Raw genomic sequence first — 10,094 nt, forward strand, 5'->3', positions numbered from 1 at the left:
AAAATGTCCTGAAGGCAAGAAGTGGCCACAGCAGCAGGGCACAGGGCGACTTACTTTGGTCATCCCTCTCAGAGAGACATCCAGAGAGCCCAGGATGTCCATGCACAGGGCTCGAAGAGCTCCATCCTCCTGCGTTTCCCAGGGAAAAAGGCCTCCTGCCACCTGTACGACAGAGTTGGCAAAAGCCCCGTTACTCTCAGCTCCTGACCGACAAGGCTCAGGCACGACTCACCAGTACTCCTGTGCCAGCCTCTCAGGAGCACTGACCTCCTGGGTCAAGGAGGACAAGGACAGCTGGAGCCAGCTCGAGGACCAGGTCCCGGACCCTGGGAAGGACTGGGAAGCCTGGGAACAGACAGCGCCGCTGCTTGTCTGCCCAGATCCCAGGGCCCAAATGCTGCTGTCATGCCACTAAAGCAGAGGTGAGGAACGTGCCCTTCAGCAGGGCTGTGCTCAGTGCCAGCCCCGGCGGCGGCAGCACACCCAGCTCGACGGATGCGGAGGGGCACCTGGAAGCCCTTTCCTTCACCCTGCTCCCAAAGCAGAGCCACCCTGAGCCACAGAGCAAAGCGATGCACATGGACCTCCCAGCTAGAGGGAAGATCCTCAGCAAGTCAGCGGGAGGCTCCCCAGCTTTCATCTCCTGGGCACCCAGCTGGAAATGCTCCCCAAAGGGACTGCCAAACGGCCTGTCCCCTTGCCAGAAGGGATGCGGGCCCCCAGACTGTTATCGGACGGGCAGGGTGTGCTTTGGAGGGCCAGAGCACGAGAACACCACAGAAAGTTCCTCTAGCCCGGCCCATGTGTCTGCACTGGCCGTGTTTTTCTGATTGTCCATCAGCGTTTAAGGATGGAGGATGTCCTGTCCCTACAAGCCCCTCCCTTTGCAAGGCGGCTTTGCGGAAGGCACGTGTGGGCACAGCTCAGCCCGTGGGGTGCGCAGGCAGCCCCGCAGTCCCGGGTGGCACGCCCGGGTGCAAACCCACATCATCCACTGACATCTCCACCGACATCAGCACAGACACCCACGAGGAACGGCCATTTGGAGGCCGCTCTGACGGCCGTGCCAGCGCTGATGGCCCTGCAGCGTGGAGCTCTCCATGGCCAAGGATGCCTGCAGGAGCTCTCAGCACAGTCCAGGCACCGGTCAAAGCCCCGGCTGCCCCGCTCTGCCCTTACCAGTCTGCCCGAGCTCCGGCTGAACTCGATGAAGATGTGCCCCACCACATCCCATGCCCAGCAGCTCTGGGGTCCGGAGCTGAGCAGCTCCCGGATGAACTCCAGAACTGCCCTCCGCACCTGCCAGGGGAGAGCGTGGTTACGGTCCTCCTGTTCAAAACCCAAAGGGAAGCCACCTTTGCTTGGGGGCAGCCTTTGTGGCTCGCGGAGAGGTGACAAGCACAAGGCAGAAGCTTTCGCTCCTGGCATCAGGGCTGGGCTTTAGCACCAGGCTGGATGGGCATTTGTCCCAGAGAGCACAGTGACCTCCCCGCTCCACTCTGCCAGCTCTCCCCAGGGAGGAGCCATCACCCACCGCCTGGGCAATGCGCTGGTGCTCCCCAGGCACCCCAGCTCTGCCCTGAGGGAAAGGCTTCCTCTGCCTCCCCTGGTGGCATCGTCCCTTCCCAAACCAGCTCACCTGGGCACTGGGGTCATGGCACACTGACCCCATGGCCTCCACCACCTGGGGCAGCTTCTCTCTCACTGCAGGTGCTGGAAGAGATATGGAGAGGTGTGCGTTGAGGCAGAGCCCCGATGGCGGAAGCTTCCAAGTTTTTCACACACCAACGGGACAGAAAAGCGGGGCCTGATTCTGACTTCACAGGAGGCAGCAGCGTAGCCAGAGTCACTCCGTTTCTAGAGGCACAGCTGGTTTATAGGGACTGAAAGCTATGGTAATATGGTAACACAGAGGAGGATGAGAGAAACAGCATGGGTACAAGCAGCTCCTGTGCGCACCAGCCCACCCGCCCGCCCACCAGCCTGCCCGTGTTACTGAGCTTGGGGCATCATCCCTGCTGTGCCGCCATTTCTAACTGCCGGGGGACAGCTCGAGCCCTGTCGCGGGGCGTCAGCTCGGCTGGGGGACCCGTTCTTTGCAGCTCCTTTGGCACTGACCGTCAGAGTGGGCCAGTGCTCCCAGCAGGCCCAGGGCTGCCACGCGACCGGCCTCAGTCCCACCACTCAGCTGGGAGTGTAGAAACATGACCGTCTCCTCGGGGCACATTCGTGCTGCAGGGAAGAAATGGCATTCTGCATTAGCAGGCAGCTGCCCCCCCACCACCCAGGACAGGGAGGGAGCTGCCATGGCATGGCAGGGCATCGCCCAGTCTTCTCTCCTTACCCTGAAGCGTGATGCAGCGGGACAGTGCTGCCTTATGGGCCAGGCCAGGCTCCTTGGTCACATCAGAGAGCTGTGGGAACGAGGTCCGTTTTAGAGAAAGTTGCAATAGTGTTAAGAGGGACTGAAATGAAACGGTGCTCTCCGCTCTCCTCTCCCTGGGCACGGGACCCACAGCCAAAACCCAGCCCACCCCACGGTGGCCCCGGGCACACACAGAGCTTTGCAGCAGCCCTGGCTGCCCAGGAGCTGAGGCTGAGCGGTGTCGCAAGGCTGCCCTTAGGCTGCTGGTGCTCCAGAGTCCTCCTGCAACTGGGCTGAGAGGGAGATTGCTGTGGGAACTGGGCTGCCCCTCAGCCCCTTCCAAAGAGCCGGGATCAGGCATCCTGCAGCCTTAAGGTGGCACCTGGATCACAAATCCTGGCGTGCTCCTGGCCTGCAGGAAATCCTGGCAGAAGGACACCCTGCCCTGCCCTGCCCTGCCCTGCCAGCTGGCAGGTCTTTCCCCTCCATGGCAATCACGTGTGTGGGCCTCAGGCCAATGACTGGGCACAGGCTCCCCTTACCTGGCGGTGCACAGCGGTGCTGATGGCAAGAGCCGTGCCCTGTGGTATTGGGGTCTGAACTGCCTCCAGCATCTCCAGGACATAGCTGAGGCTCTACAAGAGAATAGGGGAGGAAGAGGAGGCTAAAGCCACCTAAAGGCACTTGGGAAAGAAGAAACCCAGCACATCTGGCATAAGGGCAGTCCCTAACACCAGCTCCGAGAGAAAACCCCAAACCCTCCTGCACAGGGCTTCTTGTTTGCCCTCCCCTCAGAGACGCATCGACAGGGTGTCTTTCCTCTGAACAGAGCCCCCTGTTGACAACTCAGTTTCCTGGCACTTCCCACTCATCATCAGACTTTGCCCCTCACTGGTTGGGACTGGACATGGCCCTGGGCACTAGGGCAAAGCTCTTCCCATGCACAGAGCCCTAGGGTGGTGGCAATGCCTCCCTTCCTGAGAAGACAAGCCCCAGGGACTCTTGCCTGCCTCCTGGCCCCCTCTGGGTTGCTCTTTTCTTGCCCAAAGAGCCCAGGAAGCCTCAGGCCTCCTCTGCTCTCCCTCTTCCTTCTCTAAGGGCTTCCCAGCTCCTCCTGGCACCCCACAGCTCCCCAGCGCCTCGTGGCACTCGCGCAGACCCACCCCAGCAGCCACGCTGGACCCTGCACAACACCTCACCTCAGTGACCCGGGAGGTGTCTCGGACCTCCTGATACCGGTGCAGGAGCCAGAGGACATGCTCCCAGGCATGCTCACGGTACTGCTCCTCATGCAGAAGGACCTCCATCATGGCAGCCACAGCCCTGAGGACAGCCTGCTTGTCCTGAAGAGGGAAGGGAGAGGCTCTGTTTGGAGGGCTGAAGATCTGCCTAGTGCTCAGTATTCCCTGGACAGCAGTCTGCCATTCCCACTGAGAGGGGTTTCCCTTTCCCTTCTGCCCTGCAGCAGAAGGGCCCGCTCCAAAGGAGAGGGAGCGTTTCCCCACGCTGGTACCCCAGCCCTCCCTGCAGAAAGGCCCCAGGACTCGGCTGCTTCCCGTCAGGGAGCCCCCTCCCCTCACCCCTCTGCTTGCACCCCGCTGGGCACAGACGGACCCACCACATCCGACACAGTGGACATGCCCGCTGTGGCCCCAGGCGTGGAAAGCAGCACTTCTCACCTCCTCCTCCTTGCAGTCCAGCCAATGTACCGCCGCGTAGCGGAAGACCGGGTAAATGGCTTCACAGAACTGTGCTACCTCCTCGCAAGGGAAGGGGCATTGCTCCCGGTTGCAGAAGTACGTGTTGACTCCTTTTGACCATTGCTCCAGAACTGCACCAGGAGAAAGGAAAAGGGAGCATGTGAGAGTCTGCAGCAGGGACGGTACCTTGCACCCTCGCCCAAACCTGCTTTAAGGACAGTCCCAAGCTTGGCAGGGCTCAGCCCAGGACCAGATCTGGATCTGAGGGCAATCTCTGCTCTGGAGGTGTCTGGATTCAAACAGCCCACTGCTTCTCTCCTCCTCCCCATCGCACCTTCTCCTCCTCAATGGCCCCTTCCCCTCCAGCATCTCTCTCTGCAGGCCCTGCCTTTCCCTTCCCTTCCCTTCCCTTCCCTTCCCTTCCCTTCCCTTCCCTTCCCTTCCCTTCCCTTCCCTTCCTTCCCTTCCCTTCCCTTCCCTTCCCTTCCCTTCCCTTCCCTTCCCTTCCCTTCCCTTCCCTTCCCTTCCCGGGCTTCCCCCACTCATTCTACACGCTCACGGCAGTTTGGGATCAACAAGGCCTGACCTCGCTGTGGGCTGACGCCCACCCTGTTCCCTCTGAGATCACATGGAGGCATCAAAGGCCACCCCAGCCCCTGCCCCTGTGACCCCGGCCAAGGAGCCAGCACTCACCACTGCAGACGGTGCGCAGCATCCGGCCACTCCCCACCTGGCTCAGCGTGGCGCGCAGGGCAAGCAGCGTCATTCTCACAAAGGGGATGCACCGCGGGGATGCACCGCAGGGCTGCAGAGAAGGCAGGGACAGAGGGACCGAGAGTGTCAGTGAGAGACACGGGAGACTGGTGTCCATCCCTGGCAGGGCTGGGGCTGCTGGGCCACGCAGGACATGCCAGAGGGTATGGGGAGGGCTGCCTTCCCCAGGGGAGATGCAGGGAAGCCCTTTGGGGAAACAGGGAGGACAGTGGGGGGCAGAGACCCCGCGGGTTTGTTTCCAATGGGTTCCCACCCTTCGGGAGCTGGGATCAGGCTGGTAGGGCAGAGTTGCCAGCTGGCCCTGGCAGGGAGCAAGGAGGCACGACAACTCCATAGCCCTCTAGTTCAACACAGAGCATTTAGGGAGGGGGAGGATCCTTTCTCCCCATTATCACAGACCCCTGCCCAACCCAGGAGGCCAAGGGTGCCATACCGTAGCTGCGGGCCATTTTGCCCAAGGTGAGGAGCACAATCTCATCAGGGACCTTCCCCATGGCCTTCAGGTGGCTCTGGAGCTCGGGCATGACAAAGTGGAAGTGGGAGCGGGCCAGAGCCACCAGGACATCGCTAGCGGCTGTCCTCATGTCACCTGTCACACCCTGCAAAAGCGTCACAGGTTAAACACTCCCGAGAAAAAGGCTGAGGCACTTAGACAGTCTGAATGACCCCATCTCCTCTGCGAGAGCCCTTGGGGCAGTTCCGCTCGGGCCCAGAACTTGCTGCCTCTTGCACCCTAGGGTAGGCGAGCAGCTCCCTGGAGAGACGAGGGAAGGCTTTTCCCTGGCACAGCCCTGTGCCGCTGCCCCCTCTCCCTCTCCATGGAGATGCCAGGAACAAACTGCCGCAGACTCAAGACCCCCCTGGGACCTCTCCGTGGGGCTGGTGGGTTCCCATGGCTCTTCCTCAAGGCAGGAGAAATAACCTTGAGCTTGAACCCAGCTCTCGCTCAGTTCCAAACAGCCCTGAGGCTGCGGCTCTGCACAGCTCTCTGTGTCCCCTCTCCAAATTCCCTGTAATGACAAGTCCCCAGAGCCTCTCCCTTAGGACCTCTGCTGGGTCTGGTTATTACCAAGGAACATCTCTGCACCACTCTGTATTTCCCCCAAAACCAGGGGTGGAGGCAGGCTGCTTTGGTGGCCTTGAAAGAGAACAAGCTCACCTGGGCTGCTCGCATGTCACTGGACGCCTCTGCTAGCAGGCGGTTCACGACACCGCTCGTCAAACGGCCGTCATCTCCCTGCAAGACGCTCTCCAGCTCCCGGTATGTCTGCACTCGGTCACCCTGGGGACAGGCCACAAAGCGGGGTGATGGGACTTGCTTTGCCCTCGTTCCCAGGGAGCCACGAGAGAGACCTGCTGCCCCCCAAATCATCTGTGTGACACGGGCACGAGGTACGAGCTGCAGGCATTGGTCAGGACAGCCACGGGGGAACAGCAAAGATCTTCCGCAGCACCTCTGACGTCAGCAGAGAGCCAGACAGGGAGATCGACTCCACCAGGGTAAAAGGCCATGCAGGGAGGCGTGGGAACGAGACCATGCCCTGAGGAGGGGAAGCCACGAGCAACCTGCACCTTGGGACACAGCATGCTCCTTGCACCGGCATGAGCACTGGCGCTGGGACAGTTCCCAAACCAAAGCTAAGGAAGGGCCTTGGGCCCTTGGGCAAAGGTGCTGGAGAGGTGCTGGGATTTGTGCCAGAGGCTTTGCCGTGCCCCGGTGAGCGCTTTGAGCTCCCGGGGAAAGGAGCAGGGAGCGGTGGCATTAGCGCAGCTTGAGCGGCAGGAGCAGCGCTTGGGGACGAAGCGCCTGCAGGAGGGCAGAGGTGCCGTCAGGCGAGATCCCCCTCGGCCATGGCAGCCAGGGAAGCCAGGGGTGAGGAGAGGGGAGCCCTCAACCCGCCCCTGCCTCACCTCATTGTCTTGCAACCGCTTTAGCAGAGAAGTCCCAACGGCCTCAAAGGTAGTGACAACCACTGGGACGGTTCCCGTTGCCCTGCCTGCGTCCTCAGAACGCGCAGGTCTGGACTGGGCACTCAGGCATGGGCAGAGAGCTGGAAGAAAAGAAAGAAATGGTTTTGCTGGCTGCAGGGCTTTGCACCAGGGAGCGGGGAGGATCTTCCCAGCCTCCCCCAGCACTAACAGCCTGTGCTGGACTGTACCGGCAAGAGGGCAGTCAGTGGGATGAGGGGAGGGAGTCTTCCCCTCCCTGCGGCGGTGGGAAGAACACCCTGGGGGACTGGGCCCATCCTGGGCTCCCCAGTGACAGAATGGCAGCAACGCGCTGGAGCGAGTCCAGCGCAGGGGCCCTGAGCTGGGTGGGGGATGGACACGGGGCTCTGCGAGGAGAGGCCAGGAGGGCTGGCGCTGGCCAGCCCCGACAAGAGCCGGCTGGGCCGGGTCATCTCTGAGCGGTCCCCAGCTTCCCCACGGAGGGCAGGGAGAGGATGGAGCCAGAGCCCTCTCGGAGGTGCCTGGCAGCAGGATGAGAGGTGACGGGGACACAGCCCCCAGCACCTGGCTGGGACAGACACTGCTTCCAGCAGGCATCAGCCCCCAACCTCCCACCAGCCCCTCACCTCTGAGCGCTCTCATCCTCCTCGTGGCAGCAGGATCTCCCGGGTGGATGCACTGCTCCCTCCGGGCAAAAGCCACGAGAAACTGGGGCAGCACCAGCCCCAGGAGGAAGATATAGTGCCCGGCCATTGTGACACCGCTGCAGGGCGTGGCACCTCACAGAGGGCTGCTGTGACACGGGGACGCGTGCTGGGGACACGCCATGGGGCGGGGTCTGGACACGGCAGCACCCTGGGGACCCCCACAGGCCCAGAAATGCAGGATTTCCCCATTCTCCATCACCTGCATTTGCTCGTGGGCCTCAATCAGCTTTAGCAAAGACTTTCTCCAGACAGCCCTTCCCAGCTCTGTCCCCAGTCCACATTCCCCTCCGGGGACCCATCCCTGGAAACATTCAAGGTCAGGTGTGACGGGGCTCCGAGCAACCTGATCTAGTTGAAGATGTCGCTGCTTGCTGCAGGGCGGTTGGACTAGATGGCCTTTAAAGGTCCCTTCCAACCCAAACCAGTCTATGAGTCTATGATTATATGACCCAAGGCAACGCGGTCTCAAGGGGACTGCCCTCGCCTTTGCCCTCTGCATTTTCTTGCCCTGGTTTTCTCCAAAGAGGAGGCTCCTGCCTGTGTCTGTGTGTGCCCTCCCCTGTGTCTTCTCCAAGAACATCTGCTCCCATTCTCCAGCCAGGAACAAACTGGGCAGAAACTGGAGACCTCCAACCCATCACACCCAGCTGCGTGGCGGAAAGACAAAGGAGACTCATATTCAAATGGAATATCCTTTTGCTGGTAGCTGGACTGCGGATGAGCATGGGAAAGCTGACCTTCCTAGAAGGTTTCTCAGCTCAAAACCAGATGAAAGGATGACCAGAACTGCCATCTCTACCAGAGTAGGAAATGCGCACATACCTGTATTGGGTCTGGCTGAGATGGAGTTGATTTTCCCCATAGCAGCCCTCATAGTGCTGTGCTTTGCATTGGTAGCTAGAAAGGTGTTGATAACACACCAGTGTTTCGGCTGCTGCTTTGCAGTGCTCACACAGCACCAAGGCCGTTTCTCCAACATTCCCCCCTCACCAGTAGGCTGGGGGTGGGCAAGATCTTGGGAGGGGACATAACCAGGACAGCTGACCTAAACTGACCAAAGAGAGGTTCCATACCATATGGTGTCTGCTCAGCAATAAAAGCTGGGGGAAGGAGAAGGAAGGGGGAGGGATTTGTTATTTACATTTGTCTTCCAGAGCAACCGCTATGCGTACTGAAGCCCTGCTTCCTGGGAAGTGGCTGGACATCGCCTGCTGATGGGAAGCAGAGAATAAATCTTTTGTTTTCTTTTGCTTCCACGTGCAGCTTTGGCTGTATTGAACTGCCTTTGTCTTGACCCATGAGGTTTTTTTTCTTATTTCCTCCCCCCGTGTCCTGCTGAGGAGGGGAGTGATAGAGCGGCTTGGTGGCACCTGGCATCCAGCCAAGGTCAACTCACCACACTATCCAAGGCCTTCATGCTACTCGCAGGCATAGGATTGCATGGGGGTTCAGAAAGAAATTTCCGTACAGTCCTCCGGTCTTTATGAAAGGGTGGACATGTGCTCATCTGTTGGTTTTTTGGGTGTGGGGCTGTGTGTGTGCCTGTGGGCGGCGTTACCCCTTAAGTCAGGACGCAACGAATCGAGACAACTTGCTGTTATTTGACCCTAGTTTTCCACGCTGGGTTGTCTGACTCTGCCTAAAGAATGAGGGAGTGGGTAAGGCTGGTGCTGCACCCTGCAAGAGAGGTTGGTCTGCAGAGGATGGTTTTGGAGCTTGTGAGTAACAGGAGGACAAACTGGCCCATGATTTGATACTGCGTGAGCCACAGCTTGCCGGGTGTTTTCTGTGTTTAGACTGGCCTTTTAGGCAAGCTGTGGCTTGCCTTCTGGGCAGCACAATGCAGGTGACATCTCTGTGCAGCATATTCAGTTTTTTGGAGATGGCCCCAGAGGGCATGTGAAACAACTGCTGCTTTGCAGGAGTATCGTTTGAGAGCATTTTCATGTGTCCCTTTTGGTGCGTGAATCTGGGGAGAACAGCAGTCTCTGTAATGGACCTTTCCCTCTGCATGGAGAAACACCACCCCACGATCGTAGCATGCGGTATGTCACAACACCCACACCGTGCTGCTGATGCTGGTGGTTTTGGGCATAGACTGACCCTGACAGGAGGGTGACCAGTTAACCTGTCACCAGATCCAAAAGGCACGCGATCCTCAGACTGCACAAGTGGGTTTCTTGTCTTGCTTCAGGCTGCACGGAGCAGGCACGGGGCTTCTGGCTGGGACCCCCAGGCATCCCCAGCTCATTAACAGCTGCACCTTCTATTCCCTCCTTCACCCTTTTCTCCTGACGCTCCGCTTTCCCATCTTTTGTCTGGTGGTTTTTCCCTTGATTGTCTCACTAGGGGTCTGCCATCTCCAACAGTTTCTCACTTTGTCACACGATTAGTTTAACCTCGCGGCAGGGATGGTGAAGACAGTGGTGCATGAGGGCTTCTGTAAGCAATGAGACCTGCTTTCCTTAGAGAACTGGCTGCACACAGGCACAGAAGTTGTTTTCCTATTTGCAAGCAAAGAAAAGTAAAGCATGATAAAGCTTCATAAACAGCAAAACACGCTCTGCAAATATATGCTAAGCACAAGCTACCTCTAAT

The 10,094-nt window shown here is 59.4% G+C and overlaps 1 protein-coding gene across 1 annotated transcript in view; it reads right to left on the reverse strand.

The window, feature by feature from the left end:
* The window catches only part of LOC132317896 (maestro heat-like repeat-containing protein family member 2B), a 52,346-nt gene extending 44,804 nt beyond the window's left edge, over window positions 1-7,542 (reverse strand). Inside the window, exons 1-13 of the mRNA XM_059823402.1 lie at window positions 7,416-7,542; window positions 6,751-6,890; window positions 5,999-6,121; window positions 5,273-5,438; window positions 4,759-4,857; window positions 4,045-4,196; window positions 3,565-3,708; window positions 2,908-3,000; window positions 2,345-2,414; window positions 2,119-2,232; window positions 1,640-1,713; window positions 1,180-1,299; window positions 55-162 (exon numbers count right to left, since the gene is read on the reverse strand). Of these exons, the coding sequence (XP_059679385.1) occupies window positions 55-162; window positions 1,180-1,299; window positions 1,640-1,713; window positions 2,119-2,232; window positions 2,345-2,414; window positions 2,908-3,000; window positions 3,565-3,708; window positions 4,045-4,196; window positions 4,759-4,857; window positions 5,273-5,438; window positions 5,999-6,121; window positions 6,751-6,890; window positions 7,416-7,542 (1,530 nt within the window). The remainder of the gene's footprint in view (window positions 1-54; window positions 163-1,179; window positions 1,300-1,639; window positions 1,714-2,118; window positions 2,233-2,344; window positions 2,415-2,907; window positions 3,001-3,564; window positions 3,709-4,044; window positions 4,197-4,758; window positions 4,858-5,272; window positions 5,439-5,998; window positions 6,122-6,750; window positions 6,891-7,415) is intronic.
* Between the last annotated feature and the right edge of the window lie 2,552 nt (window positions 7,543-10,094).

The sequence above is a fragment of the Gavia stellata genome, chromosome 12 (assembly GCF_030936135.1).
Source record: "Gavia stellata isolate bGavSte3 chromosome 12, bGavSte3.hap2, whole genome shotgun sequence".
NCBI classification, from domain to species: Eukaryota; Metazoa; Chordata; class Aves; order Gaviiformes; family Gaviidae; genus Gavia; species Gavia stellata.